This window comes from Athene noctua, chromosome 7 (assembly GCF_965140245.1).
Source record: "Athene noctua chromosome 7, bAthNoc1.hap1.1, whole genome shotgun sequence".
Classification (NCBI taxonomy): Eukaryota; Metazoa; Chordata; class Aves; order Strigiformes; family Strigidae; genus Athene; species Athene noctua.
In genome coordinates, this window is record NC_134043.1 from 6,055,653 (window position 1) to 6,076,585 (window position 20,933).

General features: G+C 36.1%; 1 protein-coding gene across 1 annotated transcript in view; it reads left to right on the forward strand.

Moving 5' to 3' along the window:
- The window catches only part of LRP1B (LDL receptor related protein 1B), a 370,405-nt gene that overhangs the window by 82,730 nt on the left and 266,742 nt on the right, over positions 1-20,933 (forward strand). The window contains exons 9-14 of the mRNA XM_074910092.1: positions 2,002-2,182; positions 5,075-5,294; positions 8,018-8,207; positions 14,249-14,371; positions 15,973-16,113; positions 20,346-20,471. Of these exons, the coding sequence (XP_074766193.1) occupies positions 2,002-2,182; positions 5,075-5,294; positions 8,018-8,207; positions 14,249-14,371; positions 15,973-16,113; positions 20,346-20,471 (981 nt within the window). The remainder of the gene's footprint in view (positions 1-2,001; positions 2,183-5,074; positions 5,295-8,017; positions 8,208-14,248; positions 14,372-15,972; positions 16,114-20,345; positions 20,472-20,933) is intronic.

Here is a 20,933-nt window from a genome sequence, read left to right on the forward strand (position 1 = left end):
CAAGCAGAAAGTTTTCTGTACTGCACTAAATAAGTTATGTAGAGTGTGACTTGGTAGAAGAGCTTTGCATTCCCATGCATCAGATTTTTTTACTGGTTACTTGTAGGGAATTGGATCATTAGTTATAGTCAGTAAAGGGATTTGGGGCCTAAAAGGTATTATAGGTGAAGAGTTTGTCCCAAGGAAAACGAATATGATAGGCTGCAAAAAATTCCTAGGTATGATGAAGTTATGAATGTTGGCAAGTAAGACATTGCCATTAGTACTTACCGATTGTATTATGGGGAGGCATTTTGGTGGAGAAATCCAAGGGAAGGTTTCAACGATGGCAACAGTGCACTGCTGCACAATGCTGTTACAGTAAAAACGACTTTGATAACAACTTGAAATGTCCCAAACCAGCACTTCAGGAGCTCATGTGAAGTTGTTGTCTAGAAAGCTGACAGTTAAATTATATATGTTTGGCAGCACAGTCTGAATAGTAAATATTTGTGTTCAGCTTAGTGGCTTTTCACATCCGTATCTGGTGTAAGTGGAATCCCTGTAGGATCAGTGATTTTGGCACATCGACGTTTCTTAAAAATGGTAATGTATGAATTTTTAATGTGCATTGCAAAGAAAATCTCTGCATTATATTTGTTCAGAGACAAAGTTTTAGAAAACCCCAGCATCAATCAGAAAGTGACATCAACACTGCTGAGAAAGAATGGTTCTGATGAAAGATTGCGTCTGGATGGTGTTTCTGGTGGAAATGTGAACAGAAAAATCAATTTACATTCCTTTTTTCAAGTCTTGATGATACCTGTCATTGAAATTGTACTGTAGGATTGTATATCTGAGTATAACAAACAAGTAATATAATCCATATTGTCAAGAAGCATCTAGTAAGGAGGGGGGGTTTTAGTGTGTTTTGGGGTTTTTTTTTTTGGTTTTGTTTACCTCTTCAGCCATACTGGCCATCATTTTTATCACAGCAAAGGTAGACACCAAGTCAGTGCTGTGGATTCTCAGGCTCAGTGCAGGCACTGGAGTCACAGCTATTGCGGTTACACCATTATCTAATGCAGGTGATAAGATACCAAACAGAAAAACGAGCATTTCAACTCCAAGTTTGACCTCAGAAAGGATATTAAAGCAATGAAAGGTGGCTTCCTCAGCTTTAGGAAGGCAGTGGGAGGCCGTAGCTGGTAACACCCCCCTCAGCCCTATGTCAGATGCAGCTACTGGGTCCATATTTCACCCCACAGACATGGACTTAAAGATCTTTCTGAAAAAAAAAAAAAAAAGGGGAAAGGGTATGATGGAAGAGAGATGGAAAAACTTTGAGAGATGTTATGCTGTCAGTTAAGGAGTTGGGATCATGTGGGAGAAGGCAGAGCTCAGTTAGTGTTACAGGATGTTGGGTAAGCTTGAGGGAAAATTTGTTGCTTGGGGAATTGTTTTACCACTTCACAAATGGGGAAACCCCCACGTTATATGCAGTCAAGATTATGAACTCATTTTGGTTCTGGATGGAGCCCTACTGCTGTCAAACTCATGAGGCCATTGGTACATCCAAATGTACACAGCATTGCTGTGGAGAATAACTGAGACTTTTGTGGTGATATTGCTTACATGTATTGCAAGGCCAAGGAACAATGGAGCTAATGTAACCTGAATGCCCATTTTGCTTACTTTTTAATAAGTGATTTGGGTAAAAGCAAGATAATTTAGAGTACTAGAGCTGATCCTGAAAGCTGTTCTTGACTTGAGTGATACTGCTGTTTAGGGTTAAAATTAAGTAGGGTTTTGTTAAATAGTGATACCCAAGTTTTATGACCAGACTTTGTGTTTTGTGGGGTGTTTTCAGCAGACTGATTCGGACAGACAGAGCAAATACAATTCAGGTTCAAGGAAACAATCTGATAATCTCAGTAAACAATGTTCATTGTTTATACTAATGGATAATGTTAGAACATAAACATATAATATTAATCTCGTTACTGTTGTCTCTCTCAACAGATCTTGATAACGTTGAAGGCATAGCAGTGGACTGGATTGGAAATAATCTTTATTGGACAAACGATGGCCACAGGAAAACAATTGCTGTAGCCAGGCTGGAAAAAGCTACTCAGAGTAGAAAAACTTTGTTGGAGGGAGACATGTCCCACCCTAGAGGAATTGTCGTTGATCCCGTCAATGGGTATGAAGTAGACTAATTTATGTTTAATGATTGTCTTTATAGTATAAATACACGATTTAATTTGGTTTAGGACAGGGCTTGCAGAGTCATGTCGTAGTCTGTAATTCTATGGTAGTCTATAATACCTGTAATTCCTCTCCAGCATTCTTGCCTGAGGCCTTCAGAAGAATGTGTGTGCCCAGACACCATTAAACCTATGTCCAGTTACTCGGAATGGGATTCACCTTTTTCTCAAACTAATTGAGTGTATCAGACCTGTATGTATTTTGAGGTGAACTTTATAATACTCTCCTTTATTTCTCTCTTTGTAAGTCTCAGTTTCTGAAGATAATTATACCCATATCCTTGTACACATTGGTTTACAAAATTAAATGAGAGGTACTTTTCATTACTTACTAGCATAATTAATTTTGATAGGCAGCATAATAAAAAGAACAGTATATTACTGTGGTACAGTTGTGGATTACCTAAAAATTCACTGTTACATTTATTCAGGGAATTGTCACCGGAGGATGATGTAGGCAGGTGGCTGTAGTACGGCTGGATTGATTGCTGTTTCCCTAGTACTACAATGTATTTACACTATCAGGTTTTCACTTTTGAGCTTGTCCTTTGAGGAATGAAAGTGACTGTGGAAGGGCTACAATTAATTAAGGTCAGATAGTAAGGATGTAAAATCAGACCACAAACCATAACCATACCTACAATTACTTTGTTAAATTTTCCAGCTCAGTAAATGCATGGCACAGGAAATAGTGTATGAAGATGTATTGTCTGAAAAGGGCTATTATATAAAGCACTTTTCTAATAAAATAGCATGCCCTTCATGATTATACTTCTCATGGAAGCTTCTCCTGAGGGATAGCATTTGTTATGGCATTTTAATTATGTTTTGAAAATATTAGTCTTGATTTAACCAATGTAGAAGCATTAACTGCATTTTGAGATACAATTAAAGCACATTAATATAAACGTCTGTTACTGTAAGCATGTTTTAACTTATGACATGATAACGAGAATAAGTACAGACAAAAAGTTAATGGAGAAAAGCTCGGTAATTGCTGTTGAGCGGTCATGTAAATATTTATAAAAAATATTTTTGTCTTTCAATAAAATAAGTGCCATACTGACCTGCATCTCTGCCTGAGCTTTAGGGCATACACAGGTTTTATAATTCTGTGAATAAACCTAGTGTTGTTTGAGTCAGACATGTAATGAAGTTTATAAGCCTCCCGGATCAAAAATTGGTTGATGTTTTTAGCCTATATTTACAAAAGTATTAAAAGAACCCGAAAACATCCTTCTGGTGAGTGACTTCGAAGAGACGGAAAAGAAACAAAAAAGGTTCATTTGCATATCTGTAAACCCGTGTAATGATGGTACATTTTTTTCTTTATCTTTTCCAATTTCTTATATGAAAACCCAACTGATCAAATTATGCTTATACATAACAGTGTATTTGAATAAAATTTTTGACCAGTCGATTTGGTATCATTTACACAGATTTGATAACAAAACCGTTTTTCACTTCATTCTTTCATCCCATTGTAAATTCAGTTTTTAAATTCCAGGAATTTATTCTTCAAAGTACAGGCAGGTAAAGTGAACTAGAAGCACAGAAATTATTTCAGAAACATAAATCTGGTGAAATCAAAGTTGATGCACGTAAATACCAATTATATCATGACAACTTTAACAAGTAGGATCAATTTAAGATTGGTATGATATTTTTCCCTCTATTTAATGCTTCATAATTGGAATCCTAGATCTGATTTTAAACATCTGCTCTCTAGTAAATGTTTTCAGGATATTGATGTCATTGTGCATCATATGGTCTGAAATGTTGTTTAGACACTTCATAGATTACATACAGGCGTCCATGTGTTTCTTCCCATGAACCTGTTTTCCTTTGGGGGAAAATAAAAAGTAAGAAGAAAGAAAAGTGATGTTTCTTAGTGTATTTGCTAGACTCTGCTTTTGTGGAAGTTCAAGTTGTGTATTTTAATTTGTTGAAATTGGAGTTTTCACCAGTGAATTCTGTAATAAAAATGTGATAATCGGATTAATTAAATAAGGGGACAAAAAGAAGAAACCTAGGGTTTGTTCTGTAGTGTCCAGCAGAGAATGACTCGGAGAACTCATGGGAGCTGATACTTTTAGATGACTTACTACAGTGTTTGCTTAACTTTGGAGAAGTAACAGAGGTACTTATTTTTCAGAGATATTTTGTTATCTACATTGCTGCACTATAAACCATAAAACTATGCTAAAATTGCATACTAGCTATTTTTCAAATAATTTTTATAGCCAATCTTTCTAAACATTTTTGTGAGGGACAGAGTGCTCATAATAGTTTTTAAGTAATTTAGCTGCTTTCACGTGGGATGTGAAGTTCACAGAATGTCAAGGTTATCCTGTAGCTATTAAACCAGAGTGCAATTAATTCATGTGTTACAGCTTTTTTGATAGTATTAAGCATAATAAAAAAGCAGATTTACATCATAAAGGCAAAGTAGACCTCACAAAAAAAAAAAAAAAAGGTAAAAGTTTGAACTTTGACAAAGTCAATAAATTCCTGGTTTAAAAAAAAAAAAATCCTAATTCTGGTGTGGTTAAATAAGGTCTTAAACAATTCTTTCGCTTTTCTTGTTATTGAACCCATTTGCTATTCATGGTTTTTATTACAGTTTGAGAAAATAACATATGTGTCATTTCAGCAGCTTCCAGTACACGGAAAGAGGACATATATTTGTAGAAGTAGTGGAAACAAACATGCAAATTTCAGAATCGCTCTGGCTTGTGGATATGCTGTTGCGAAGTGCTGCTAAAAGTCTACAGTATGATTCACATGATTAAAATGGTATCTGAATTTTCATTTTTATAATTTCATAGCTGGATGTATTGGACAGACTGGGAAGAAGATGAAATAGATGACAGTGTGGGAAGAATTGAGAAGGCATGGATGGATGGCTACAGTCGGCAGATTTTTGTAACATCAAAGATGCTATGGCCAAATGGTTTAACTCTGGACTATCGTGCCAATGTATTGTACTGGTGTGACGCCTATTATGATCACATTGAAAGGATATTTTTGAATGGAACTGACAGAAAGGTAAAAGAAAAATACTGCTGTTTTGCCACAGGCATGTTCTTTCTCTGGATTTTATTGTGTTATGTTAAAAATACTTTTCAAGCTTTCTAAAGTCTGCATAACCCTGCGGCATGTCCAGTGTCATCTCTGTTGAAACAAGCAATGTTGGCAGTCTCCTGTATGAGAGTATAATACAGCTTAAAATTTTCATCTTTAGAAAATGACACAAAAGTTGATTTTATTTTTTTTTTTTTTTTAGTTTTTTTAAATCTATTTTTCTCATGTGACAATGAGTTACATTTTGATTGAGCCACGAAGCTACAAAGAGCTTTTGAGTAGGAAAATAACTTCTTTTGGCTCTGCCAGAGAGAGGCTTTATTTAACTTCACTGGATAAGCTACTTTCGATGAATCTCAGCGCCTTGTTTGAGCGTTTGTGGTAGTATGCAGAGGGGAAGCACTCAACAAGCGCAGTCAAGGATGGAGAGACATTATTTTAGTTGTTACTGATGGCTGTACTAGCTAGATAGAAGTCGATATAGAAGTTTTGTGGTGTTTTGAAGTAACAAGTACAGAACACACATCTGTAAATGGTTAAAGCTTAGACTGGAATCTGATAATTTGTGGAAGGTTTATGATCTGCTTCATAAAATTAGTACCCTGACAACTGGAACTTCACTGTTAATTGGGAATGGTGGGCAGTAAGTGCTTCTGTGGGAGGATTTTGCCACAAAATATGTCTTGTGAATTCTCATTTATCCTTCACTCATGATTCCATCTGTATGATGGTCTTAATCAGAGCAATATGCAGATCTCTAGTACGGAAAATAGTAACTGTAGATGCAGTCCTCCCTGGAATTCATCCCTGTACAAGCTCATATTGCTTTAATATTGCTTTTAAAATCCTTTATATTGTGTGATTCGTTGTTAAGCCTGCCCTAATGCTGTAGTGTTGTGTTTGTCATAATGGCTAGGTTAGGATTTATATTTCTATTTTTGCTCCAAATCCATTATGGGCCTGTAATGGAGGGGGGGAAGGGGATAAGCACATTTGCAGAAAGACATTTTTTAATTGGAGAATCTTGTCTACTAGCAATGCAAGAATTCCAGAAAGGTTCCTTGGACAGCACAGGTGTAGGAAGGTTAAATGCAGCTGCCATGGATTACACATAGATTACTAGTGAGAACTGCTCTGTTAGCTGGTTTTGCCTCCCACTAGAACTGGTGAATAATAAGAAGCACCTGTTTTTTCAGTTTTTATTTTAAAGTGTGTCACAGAATTATTCTGGGGTTTTTAACAAGGATTTTTTGTAACGCTGTGTCTTAAATGAAATTCAAAACTATTTGAATAAAATTTACGTAGCCAAAAATAACTAGAAAATACTTGCTTTTGATGCTGAATCGTTTGTTCTTAATGATAGGATATTTTGGTCAAAATATAACTGGGTCAATAGCGTTTTTAAATCTGTGTCAGTATGGTGAAGATTTTGCAGAGTGGGGAAGTCCTACAAGACTTCCACCAGTAGCTGGTGGATAATTGGTGGATTAAGTTTGATTAGAAGCAGTTAACTGAGATAAGGTGTTTTGACCAAAAGAACTTCAAGCCCAAAAAGAAAATTTCCAGGGCAAAAGGGGATGATGTTTTTCATCTCACAGTTGTTGTATTTTAGCTGGCTTTATCTCCTCGATGTCTTGGGTTTAATAGAGGCGAGGTAGGGCATCTGATGAACTGCTGCTTTATTCCTAGAGGCAAGATAGACACACACTGTTGGGCATTAGTTCAAGCAAGGACCCCAGCAGACAGAGGACTGGAACTCTTAGTCATTCCAAACTGCAGCTGCTGCGATGAAGTATACAGGCAGGGCTCCCACAAGTAGATGATTTAGAATTCTGCAGTTTTCTATGTCTTTTTAAAGTAAATAATTCTAATTACTGTAATTTACTTGATGGTAAGTTTAGACTCTTTTTAAAGTTTTGGTTTTGTCATACAGGGATTGAAAATATCTTTAAACTGTTCCTCATTATCAGACAGCTCTTGCGTAGTGGTAGTTACAGTTCTTCTGAAGGAGTCCTGAGACTGGAGCTACAGACTCTGACATGGTTTTAGGATATTTCTGTGGCCAGTAAAATAAAGACAAGAATTGGGATATAATTTGTAATTTTATGTAAGACTTAAAAAAGAAGTGTAAGGTGCATGGAAGAAAGTTTGTCTTATTTTGTGAGTGAACTGTGGCAGGTTTTTTTAGTTGTGTTGTTTTGTTTTTTAAAGTTGTCACAATCCAAACCAGGGAGAGAAAGTTCACGGAAATAAATAAGCAATCTCTGCACTTACTTCGCACTTTTAACGACAACAGGCAACCCATATATTCCATTCTTTGCTTCAAAAGAAGCAGATATTTGATATATTTGACAGATAACTCAAAGTTATATGAAGAACCATGCTTCCTTGCTAGGGAAGGAGGTAGATGCTTGCTGAACATAATGATTGTGTGGTTACGTACATTCCTCTGTGTTATCTGACAGGGGACACTTAAAAGGAATTTATACAAAGTTTCAAAATTAGAGTTTGATGCTGGTGCATAGAATGGCTTTTCACTTTTTATTTTACTTTATTGCATTAAGTCCTTATGTTTGGGCCCAGTATTTATCTCAGTTTTCCTGTTTCATATGATGTTCTCTGCAGTGGATGCTAAGAAAAATTAATATTTATTTTAACCTTGCTAATGCTCACCTACCTAATTGCAGGTAGTCTACAATGGAAAAGATCTGAATCATCCTTTTGGACTATCACATCATGGAAATTATATTTACTGGACAGATTACATGAATGGGTCCATTTTCCAGTTGGATCTGGTTACGAGGAATGTGACACTGTTAAGAAGTGAGAGACCGCCTTTATTTGGGCTCCAGATTTATGATCCACGTAAACAGCAAGGTATTTATAACATACAATTTCTCCAAAGGTCTGTTCTAAAAGGATATTCTCCCTTACAGTCTCCTAGAGTGTTGAAGTGACTGGGTGAACAACAGGAAAAAAGAACATAACTTGTGGGATGAGAAAAATACTTTCCAATGTTTCGATCCATTGATGTTGATATCGATCATCTCATATTTACTAAAAAGTGAATCGTGGTATTACACCTGTCTGAATTTCTTCAGTGTATTTATACTGCCTTTATTGCCGTTTTTTTTTTGTGTGTCAGAGACACTGTGAAAACATAAAATAGAATAGATAACGTATACACATTGGCTTATAGACATAAGATGCATTTACCTTTTCTTAAATAAGATCATAGATCCTCTCTGTCTTTTCCTATTTGTAATTTTCTCCCCCATCTTGGTCTACATCAGGCCTGTATGACTTAATCTCCTGAAAGTATGTGGTGCTGTTACACAGAATCTAAGTGGCCTTCGGGAGTAGTGGAAAAATCCATAGTTGTTGCTACTTCTATCAGTACAGAAATGAGATAAAAGCCATAGATTTGCATGGCTGGAGTTTAGAAAATGCGGTTGTTACTATATAGGTAAACTTATAAATGTGTTTTACTGAAGAAAACTTTGAAATCCATTTACTGCATGCAGTGTTCAGTTGAGTTGTTGAATGTTTGCTCTCTTTAATGAAAACATGTCTGATTAATGCCCGCTACCAAATGTGAGAGTGAACATCAGGAATTAGTATAAATAAAATACTGTTTAAAAGATGATAATTTTATATATTAATGTCTATAGATCTCTTAAATCTCTGTAGATCATAATTTCTGACATGTAGAATGTTTCCAGTTCACCAGATCCTATAGCAAACCAGACACACTGAGATGTTGGCAGTCCTGCTACATTTGATTTTGTAGATGAACCAGCAAAGTTAATTTCACCATCTATCGAAATGCTGCTTAGTAGAGATACAATGTTAAAAAGTGCTTGTTAAAACAATTTATTGGGAAGAAAAAAAAATAATAATTTACAGGACCCATTACGAGTACTTTGTCCCCGTGCATAAAGCCCAATTTAATTTTCACAGCATCATCGCCTGTAGATCTGGATGTGGGTGCAGTGTCTTCTTCATGCTTGTTCTGAGCACTTGGAAGAGTTGACTGTGTCTCTGTCATTACTAGTCAATGAATGGCTTAGAGAGCAACTGATAACACTACTACGGAGTGGACAGAATCAAAACATTAGAAAAAATATTTAACACTCATAGATAAACAGAGAAAATATTTAGCCTTTATATTTGTTACAGACATATATCTGTATGTCAAATGTGTGTATATATACATTTCTCAGTATACAAAAATGACGCATATGAATATATAAATATACAGTGAATATTCTTTCTATATATACTGGCTAAATATTTTGCATAGATTTATCTTAGAGGTTTTATATACCATACTTTTTTTTTTTTCTGTCTAGTCTTACCAGTGTATTTTCCATCCAGCAAAAAACAACTGGTGATTTACAAACAGAAAAAATAGTTTAGTTTTCAAAATGATGCTAAAGTATCAAATAGGAAGTGCATATGTGTATAGGCAAAATATTTGGCATGTAATATCTGCATGTATAGGGGGCTTTATGTTCCATGTTAAAATTTACTATATTTGAAGACTTGGGTATGTAAATATTCTTTGGAGAAAAGGACTTATCCTCTGTCTAAAAGTACATCTTTCAGTTTGTTTTTCCTTGGGGAAAAAAACTTTTTATAATATCTCCTGGAGCCATCTGAGGCCCTACTGAAAAGCTTAGTTATTTTCTTCACAGCAGGTTAATATGAAGTCCTTCCTTCCCTGCTGAACAGCGTTTTCATATGTCCAGCTAGGCTTTCTTAGGGAAAGCCATTGAGATTAATACTTGATTATGGAGTGCTGAGGTCCAGGCAGCCAACTTCTAATTGGTTTTACGAGTATAGAGACAATGCTGAAAGTTCCTTCTTTCTGATATTGTAACACCTAAATTTTTAATACCTATACCAAACCACAGTATGTGTAGTACTGTGCTATGGCAAGGTCACTGTAGCTGTGTCTCTTCTCGCAGATGCTTCTCAGGGACTCTCTTACTTCCAGAGTCATGTAAAAACATGGTGCGTTTGGGGTTTTGTTGGGTTTGGGGTTTTTTTAAAGACAAAATCTGCCCCCAAATTTACCCTCAAGTTGGCCAGGATATTTTGAACTGTGTCTGTTAAGCAGGCTGAGGCGATTGCTTCAATTACTGAGTACTTCTGCTTTATCTGGTACTAAGAAAGTTGCTTTGTTGTTAGAAAAAAGGGAAATTTAAAAATCAGTAGCATTGCTGTTAGCTTCCAAATAAGCTAACACTAGAGTTAGAGGACTAAAATATTACCTCACAGACATTTTTAGCTGAATGAGCTTAAATCTTGAGAAAGAGAATTTGACTTATTAATGTATTCTTTGCTTCAAATTGCAATTGGAATTTTGTAAGCTAACTGAAGCCTTTAGGATCTTCCCTTTTTGTCATCCTTAGTGATGTTGATCTTGTATTGTTCCCAAAGGAGCCTAGACAGTTATTTTAAAGAAAGTGATGCTAATTTTTTTTTTCCTTTTTTTTGTTTGTTGTGTATTTCTTCTAAAAGAGCAATATCAAGACTGAGTTGTGGTACAGAGAAAACCATAGTAGCTCATTTAATGGTATGAGTTATCTTTTACAGCTTATGCGCACGTACATTAGAAACATTTGGCTCTGATATTTTGAGGTTACTATTTGGATGCTGCTGTTATTGTCACTGTCTGCACAAGCAGAAACCATGTCAATTCATTTTGGCATAGTTGAATTGAGACTGGCATTTTTATTAGGAGGTCTTTTACAGGATACTTGACTGTGCCAATCCCGCTTTGCTTAGTACTGTGGGTACAACATAAAGCTTGTTTTGCTATATCCTTAAGAAGAGTTATTTTTTGCTGTCTTTATATGTCATGAGGCGTGATCCTCTTGCAGAGGAATGGGTTTTCTTCTTGCTTTCAGAGATTAAAATTCATCTTACTTTCTTAGGCAGTCTTTGGGTCTCTCTGCATCAGGAATACCTTAAAAAAACAGGGAGGTGTGGGGGGAATCATAGTAATCATGGGCATTGGATCTACAGTCAGCATATCAACCTGCCAATGCCTGTGGGTATTTCCACTGCTATGAAAGGGGGTATTGCCATTCGTGTGTAAGTCCATTTACAGGAGTTAAAATAGCCTCTTTTGCAATCAGTGGATATTTTAACTCCAAATTGCAAAGAAGAGCTGCTTGAGCCCCAGGCTGTTGCTCTTCGTATGTGTAGTATCATCCTAAAAGTAGGCTTACACAACTTTAGCCGTACTTGAGGTTAGGTTTGTGGAAAGGTACATAGAAGTACAATAATTGCTAACCAGCAATTAATATTTCAGTGTATCATTTAAATGAGAAGATTAAACAAATGTATATTGTTCCTTATTTTTTTTCTTTTTTGAGAATGATGACTGAGATGCAAGTACATTGTTGATATAGCTCTGACCTAATTTTTTAGCAAATTAAGATGGAATCAGCCTAATTGAATCATATGGAAGTGGCAGGGCGGCAACTGTTTTTAAAAGCTGGCAAAACATGAAAAATATAATAATAGCTTTGAAAGTAGGGGTTTTGGGGAAGTAGTTTAAGAACATCCGTATGAAATAGCTGTTACAAACAGCAGCCGAGGAAATTTAATTTCATAAATACTTGTTAGCTAAATGAATTCCAGAGCTTACTCAATAAAGACACATAACGTGTTTATTGTACTGCATTTCAGGAGACAATTTAGCCTAGGAGTCTCTTCAGCAAGACTGATGGGACTGAAAGTTGCATTGCACCTTCAGGTTGAAGACTTCCTTGATGCTCATTTTATCGACCTTTTTATCTAAGATCTTGTTTCTTTAACTCTTGGTACTTGTATTTTCCTTGTCATCCTCTCTTTTATCACTTACTTAGCAAGTAACCTACTGTGCTGTAGTTTGTCATCCCAACTATGAGGTTAAGTAGGAACTTTTCATCTTCAATACAGACCAGTTGACTTTGATCTCGTGTTTTAATTTTGGCTTTAATTCTTTTAAGCTTGTATTGGTCTTCAGGATCACCATGGGTTCTCAAAGTATTTTCTCTATTTGTCTTGAGTAGCCTTTTATTCTTTTTTTAGTGATCTGACAGTCATATACATTCTTTAATTAAATCACTGCGTTATTTCCTTGACTTGTGCTCTATAATTTTGGATTCACTTTTGAAGACTGTATTTTTGGTTTGTTTTGGCAGCTTCTTCTATCTTCTTAAATCTCTGTCTAACTGACATTCTTTGATTTGAATAATGGGTGGCCCTGTAAAGATGTGGACAGTTTCTGAGGTGGTGTTGTCCCTGAGGTTTTCCAAGATATAGATGCAAATACATCCCTTATTCTTTTAATGTTTTGTTGATATTATTTGGGTTTTGGTGAGCACAGACATAATAATGGAGTTGATTTTTGTACAGAGTTTTAGGTCATTGTCTAAAATATAAAGTCAAGACCCAGTAAAGTATTTTTAAGTGCCCAGTCTAAGTTGGAACTGCTCCAGCTAAAATACAACCTCGCATTTCATAGAGACTTCCTGTTTTCCCCATTTATACAGCTATGTTCTTGCTTCCCACCCTTGTCACTGAAAGTACAAATACCACAGCAGCTTCCCCCAGAATTCTCTATTATTTATTTTACACAAATTTATTTGAAAGTTCAGTGGGGTTTCAGTGGGCTGTAGACACATTTGCTTCTAAGAAATTATGTTGGCTGGTTCAGAAAAAAGTCTAGGAATAATTATGGAATGCTTAAGGTCTCTATTGTAAGACATATTGAGGTACTTCTTACAAATTGGAAATTTTCAAAATCTTGAATTATTTGCTGGTTATCTGATGACCATTTGATAATTTGAAAACATTTTCCTGCTCATGCAGGTATGGCTCTGCAGTGTTCGCTGCTAACTCTGTGAGAACTTAATGTTATATTATCTTTGTAAATGAGAAGTGGTAGTGCTTTGAGGAGAGGGAACTGTGAGGTGTTTGTTTTAACTCAGGAGGTTGATGAATGTTTTGTACACCTGTGAAGGAGAATCAGTGGAAGTAACACCTGCTTTTAACTGGGATGGGAAGGTGAAAAAAAAGTAGTTCTAACTTAAAGTTTTGCAGACATGAAGTTTTATAGCTTGCCTGGTCATAGTCAGTTGTCACTAACACTTGAAATTTATAGAGCTTTGATCATGAGAAGTTGAAAGTCCTCAGCAGTGCATATCTAAGCAATTAGGTCATGACTAAGTGACACAAACAGAAATTGTAACATTTGCTTCAACGGGCTTTAGCTTTAAGTCTTCTTGCCTAAGGAATGAGGTGGTAAGGATGCAGCAGTCCTTGGTAGATAATTAAAATACCTAACAGCTGCTAGTATTTTCATGTGAGAAGTGTAGAGCTTTTGGGAAGGAACAATAACACAGAAGAAGAAGGCAGAGAAATCGCAGGTGTGTTCAGAAAAGAGTAATGGAATATCCGCTTTGTACTCTATCTGCCATAGATCTCACCGTACTTCTAATTTTTGTTTTCTTTCTTTCTTCTTTGCATTTGTAGTAACATTGTTTTAACATCCAAATGCCAATATACTTTGGAACTTTCCTTTATATACTGTTTGCTTTCTTAAAACTAACACGTGAATGTAGCTGCGTCATATTAAATATTTTGTAGTATTCGTTACCCTCATAAAAAAAGGGAGCTAGAATGTTGTAAAGTGATGGTGTAGTTTTTTGTTTGTTTTTTCTTACAGGTTATTGCAACCTGTAACTAAAATTACTGAAATACTATAACCTGTAGTAACTAATCTCTGAGAATAATGTGTCCCTAAAATAAGAGGAAAATAATAGTAAAAATTTCTTCATGTGTTTTGTATTCTAAAAAAAATAAATTCTTTTAGTTCTAGCATGGCTGTTAGTTTTAAAGTTGCTTTTCTATTTTCACAGGTGATAATGCATGTCGTGTTAATAACGGAGGCTGCAGCACTCTTTGTTTAGCCATTCCTGGAGGCAGAGTTTGTGCCTGTGCTGATAATCAACTTTTGGAGGAAAACAGTACAACCTGCATGAGTAAGATTTTTAAAGAATATCTGAGCTGATATTACTGTTAAGGGATCAAGTCAAGTCTGAAAATAAAACAAGAAAGTGTGGTATCCTAGAGGTTTTTTTGTGCTCCTATAAGACAAAGAAATATTCCTTGTATAAAGATTATAATTGAAGACAGCTTATTAAATAAAGATTCTTTTCAAAAAAGATAAAATATTAAGTACACCTATTTGAGGATAAAATGCATTGGAAAATATTTCAGAATGTCTGAGATGATGAAGCAGTTAAATATTTCACTGACATCTTTTAAAGGATATCAGAAATTCCAGAAGTTAATCTATATAATTATTATATTAAATCTATATAAACTGGTTTCAGATTATGGACTATGTATCTTAACTTGAAATCTGGTATAAAAATGTTCATGCTGAAACTGTTTATAAAACATATCAAGCAGATATATTTCTTTATAATAGATCCTGACACAGACTGTGCAAATTTCGTTTTCTTATTTTTGCATCCTTTGGATATCTTTATTGAAAAAACAAAAATTGAGTTAATGATAAAATGTGACCTTTCAATTAAAAATTATAATTCATCTGAAAATACAGATTTTTTTTAAATGTTTAGATCTGATATTTGTAACTTACTCAAAATTCTTTTTTTTTTTTTTAAATTTGTTGATCAATTTCTTGAAGTGTAGTGTGTAAAACTTTGCATAGGTCTCCAGCAATAAGCCTAGTAGAGATGAGTAAAGAATAAGGATTGTTTCATAACATGATGAACATTATTGAGCTTGCAATTACCTTGAATTTGACCCAAATGCATGGCTAGCAGAGCCATCACTGTTGCTAAAGAAAACTATTTTTCTTTTTAGCAGAAAATACTGGAAGGTGGACTTCTCACTGGTAAGATGGAATGTAAGCATTAGGAAGAGAGATTAGACACTTTCAGATTGGAATGAAGCAGGTTTCCTGCTTTTTCCCCAACTCACTTCATTGCCCGGCTCTTTCCAAGGACTTTGGTGTTCCTCATAGGGTCATAGAGTGATGTGTGGTATTTACACATTAAGCATTCTGAACCTTATGTTGAGAAACGGATCTGTCTGGATTTATCAATAAGCCTGTAGCTTGCTACTTAATTCTACCTCAGCAGAATTTTATCCTTTCTTCTTTGCTGAGTCTGTACCAGTGCATAATGCAGGTGTTTGAGTTGTTGCTTGGATACAAGAAGCAGCTTTTCAGTAATCATTTTGTAGCCCTTTAACGTGCACCAGAATTTGGTCTGTGTCTGTAAGAATATTTTCTTTTCATTGTTGATGAGGCACTGCAATATTTTAAACTGATATTTTTATGCTATCATCTAAGCACCAATTTAAAAAACAGTTTGAGTGCCATTCTGTTCCGAGTTCCTCCATCTATTAAAAATATATTACCTCAACCATACACTCAGATAGGCATGCTGCTACAGGCTTCAGGTGGAATTACCTCAAATGTGCAAAGTGTACTAAAAAAATGTTCTGAAGAGTGGCAACAGGAATTTTTATCTATTTATGCTGAAGTAATATTGCATTCTGTACGTACCAAGCTGATAAAATAGATGTGCTTCTTATATATTTTTCCTAGTTAAACATGGAGAAGTGCTACCACAGTTGTGCAAAGCTGAACAGTTTCAGTGTAACAATAAGCGCTGTATCCAGGATCGCTGGCGCTGTGATGGGGATGACGACTGTTTGGATGGCAGTGATGAGCATTCTGAAATTTGCTGTATGTATGCTTTTACGTTTTTAACCCGTAATTCCTACTTTATTTTAAAAACTGGAAACAAAATAATCGAAGTCTGAGGGGAAGCAAACAGAAATGATAGTCGTGTAAATCTTTCATTTTCTTTTCCTGCATATAATAATAGTAGTCCTTTCAAATGATGGTTGTGTACTCGTTTTGTAGCATAGTACAAGAGCAGTCATCTTTTGGTTTTGACATTATCATTTCTGATTATTTAAATGTTGGGGGGTTTTACTTTGTTTCTCACTTTGCAGTTTTTTACGTGGGTCACAGTATAGTTCAAGTTGGAAGGGGCTGCAGGATATCTCTAATCCAACCTTCACAAAGCAGGGCCAGCCTCACCTCAACCTCTAGGAAAGGGATGGAGCAATTAGTCCTGATAACCATTTCCAAGGACACAAAGGACAAGGGAGTGTTTGGGAGCAGTCAGCATGGGTTGATGAAGGGGAACTCGTGCTTGGCCAACCTCGTAGTCTTCTACAGTGATGTGACTAGCTTGGTGGGTGATGGAAAAGCGGTGGATATTGCTTACCTAAAGTATAGTAAGGCTTTTGACACTGCCTGACATAACACCCTCATGAACAAGCTGACGAAGGATGGGTTAGGCATATGGACAATGGGGTAGATTGGGAACTGAGTGGCCAGGCCTCAGGGCTTGTGGTAAGTGTCACTATGTCCAGTGGGAGCTAAATCACCAGCAGTGTACCCCAGGGGTTAATGCTGGGGCCAGTAACCTCTTCATCAGTGACTGGGGCAGAGTGCATGCTCGGCAAGTTTGCAGGTGGTACAAAGTTGGGAAGAGTGGCTCATGCACCAGACGAGTGTGCTGCCCTTCAAAGGGAACTTGACAGGCTGGAGAATGAAACGGAGAGGAATAGGGTGGCATTCAACAAGGAGAAATGGATCTGAGGAGAAATAACTCCAGGCATCAGTATATGCTGGGTGACATACACCTAGAAAGCAGTTCTGCAGCCAAGGACCTTGGGATCCTGGTGAGCAACAAACTGACCATTAGCCAGCAATGCACCTCATGGCAGTGAAGGCCAGGAGCATCCTGGGCTCCTTTAGGAAGAGTATTACCATCAGGTTGAGGGAGGGGATCCTTCCCCTCTACTCATCCTTGATCAGTTCATGTCTGGAGGACTGACTGTGTCTCGTTCTGAGCTCCCAGTTTGAGAAAGATAAGCATTTACTGGAGCAAGTCCAGGAAGGCATCACTAAGATGATTAAGGGAATGGCACATCTGTCCCAGAAGTTGAGAGAGCTGGGGTTGTTCAGTCTGGGGCGAAGGGAAGGCTTGGGAGGGATCTTACCAATGTGTATAAACCTGATGGGAGGGAATGAAGAAGAGGGAGCCAGGCTCTTCTTAGTAGTGACCACTGGCAGGACAAGAGGTAATGGACACAAACGGAAAAGGATGAAATTTTACCTGAACAGGAGAATACATTTTTTACTGTGAGCATAGTTGGACACTGGAATAGGTTGCCCAGAGAGGTTATGGAGTTTTGATCTATGGACATACTCAAAATTTATATGGACACAGTCCTGGGAAACCTGCTCTACATGGCCCTGCTTGAGCAGGGTATTAGACCAGGTGATCTGTACAAGATCGTTCCAAGCATAAACATTTTTGTGATTCTGTAATGTATTTCTTAAAAAAAAAAAAAAAAAACAAACCCAAAAACATATCACCACAAAACCCCCCACCAAAAAACCCAAACCGAAAACAACATAAACAGCCCCCCCACACTTCCAGTTTTAAATTAGATGTATTTTGACTTTAAATATATAGTTTTACTAGATCTGTATTTTTCTGCTGCAGAGGAGTCCCACTGTTGAAATGAAAAATAATAGAAAACTTACCAATTATATATCTGTGTCATTCCTGGAAGACTCTTAGATAGCCTGCTATAAAATTAGAGTTCCAACAGTGAAAATTCCTTTCCTTACTCAGTTTGTCACAATGCTTCCTATTTCTATCATTAGATTTTTTTTCTAAACCAAATTTCCTTTGCTGAATTGAAAATATGTTTTTTTTTTTCCCTATCAATCGTAGGCATGAAGAACTGATACACTCTTGTACTGTGCAGCGCTGTTCTACGCGTCTGAAAGCTCTTATCGTAGTCTCTCATTCTTATCTCTTTGAGACAAAACAACTCTAATCTGTTATCTTTTTTTTTTTTTTTTTTTCCCGGTAGATTATAGGGTTTTTTTAGATTTCACTGCTCTTTTCTGAACTTTGCCAAGTGATCCTAGGGGTTGGATATCCAAAACTGGATGGATGTACCTCTGCTGAGGCTTTTGCAAAGCTGGTTAGGTTAAGGGAATCTGTTTGGGAGGGTTGATAGTCCTGTATGTACATCCTTGGGTAAATCTTGCCTGCTTCACTCTGGCCTGATGTTGCTGATGCATACTGAGCTTGTGATCCTCTGTAATGCCTCAGTCCTTTTCTGTATGGCTGTTACATAGCCAGTTTCATTTTTTCCTGCTTTCATGTATTTTGATAGCTCCATGTAGTAGTCATGACTGATTTCAATCCTAATTCTTTTCAAAACATTTCTCAAATTCTGCATTGTAGGGTTTACTAACATTAAATTTTAATACCAGGAGTTCTTACACTTAAATAAGGAGCTCAACTAATAGACAGTAAGAAGGAAAACCTTCTGGCAGAGTTGACTTGATTCTCATTTAAATTAGTGTAACGTAGACCAATTCATTGATCAAAGCTTGTAATTCTCAGAGGATTTATACAGATATAAATGAAACCATAATCTAGTCCCAAATCTCTGTGATACATAGTTTAGGTGGCCAGTATAACAACATTAATCTCTTTTCAGCAGTTGCTATGGTAACTTCAATAGTTCTTTTTTAGTAAGTCTGAAATATTTGCAATTACGAATAGAATACACACATGTTAGTAAATGTATATGAGCAAAAGCTTAGCTACTATTTAAAACATTATCTATGTCTAGTATTAAAGTCAGATTTTAAAAAAAAGTATTCGATTTTTAATGTTATTACATGGATGATAACAATTTTGTTCCCCAGTCACATTGCAAGTTAGGTTGCTTCATCAGCATTATGAGACTTGGAATACCTTTCTGCTCAGAATATTAATTCATCTTTACTTCCAGTGTTCTTGCACCCTCCACACAAAACACTCATGAAGGGTTCATCTGCTATCGATATCTCGCTCTGTGTTGTTTTCAATAGGAAGAATAGGTAGAAAGGTCAAAGATAAGAGGTACTGAAATGTCAAGGATAAGCCTGCAAGACATCTTTTCATTTTAAATGCAGTTTGTTTCCAGATATATGTTTAACTTTAGAAAAGAGACTGGATGGCTGAGTAGGTGAAAATAATTTGAGATTATTCTTAACCCAGCGTTTGAAACTGTGTATATTTTACTGCTCTTGTGTAGATCAAGATGAGGAAGATCTGCTAATGATAGATCTTGTTATTAGCATAAAAGAAGCAGAAAGTATATACTTACTGCACCTGCAAATGCAGGCCACTAGTATTTACATACCTTGTGTTGATCAGTCTTCACCCTTTCCATGATACTTGGTAGCTAGAAAAAACGTGTTTGTGAGATACTTTATTCACTCCTGAATCCCAAATTTTTTTGTCAGTTTTACACCATGTTGCATATTTCACATTTTGACACCTACAATTTCATGGTAAGTAAACAGCAGATCTGTATGTGGCCATTGACAGTAATGTGCATATTTTAGAATCATGTTATAACCTGCCCAAATCCTTGCTCACTGTAGTATAATATCTTGGATATGCATTTAGCAACTTGCATCTGTTCCCTTTGGTGTTTCTTTTGTTTCCGTGAACCTCAGTTTGCAAACTTCATCACATTGATAAGATGTGATCGAGGACATCTTTAAGGAAATAGCAACAGTGAAAAATGCTGCTACCTTTTATCACTTAGTAGTTAATAGGAGAGTATCTCCATACTGACGCTAGTATGACAGGAGAATCTTTACTCTGTAGTGTTTAGTTTATGTTGAAGTACTGCAATATTTTTTTAATTGACTCGTTTGCCAAACAGTTTTTTATATCATGGTGATTGATTGCATATACAGGATAACCATACTAACTACATCACCAGGGAATACTATTTAATGTATTATTTTCAGCTGATTTTCCTTGATTGTTTTCTTAGGAAAAAAGCTCTTCTTTTTTTTTTTTTTTTTTTCCTCCCCAGTCAATCATAGTTGTCCTGATGATCAGTTTAAGTGCCAAAATAATCGCTGCATTCCCAAGAGGTGGCTTTGTGATGGAGCTAATGACTGTGGTAATAATGAAGATGAATCAAATAAAACCTGTGCAGGTAAAAATTTTACTTGGTTGTGCATATAAGTTCTCTAACTCCAGTTCCATAAACAGATCAAGACTGCTCCGGACTGAACTGAACTAGTAATCTGATCATGGACTTTTAAAATTAATTCAGATTTTGATGCCACTGAGGCTGGAATACAAATTATATTTTACTTAATCCTTATGCTTGACTGTGCTTTCCAAAGTAATTCAGCACTTAATCTATCCATATGGGTTGACTGTCAAAGCACTGCTTAGGTACAAACTTGTCCTGCTAAATCTTTTTTGGCAGTTCCAATTTTGTTTGTTAACATGCTGTGATGAGTGCCATGTCACTAGTGAATTTTATTTTATGCTGACAAAAGCATAATTAGTTATTCACTTTCCCTTTGGTACCTTGAAATTGTTTTCATTTGTAAGTTATTAACTCTGTAGTGGATACATGAAGATTGTTTGCTGATTCCACTGCAGTAAC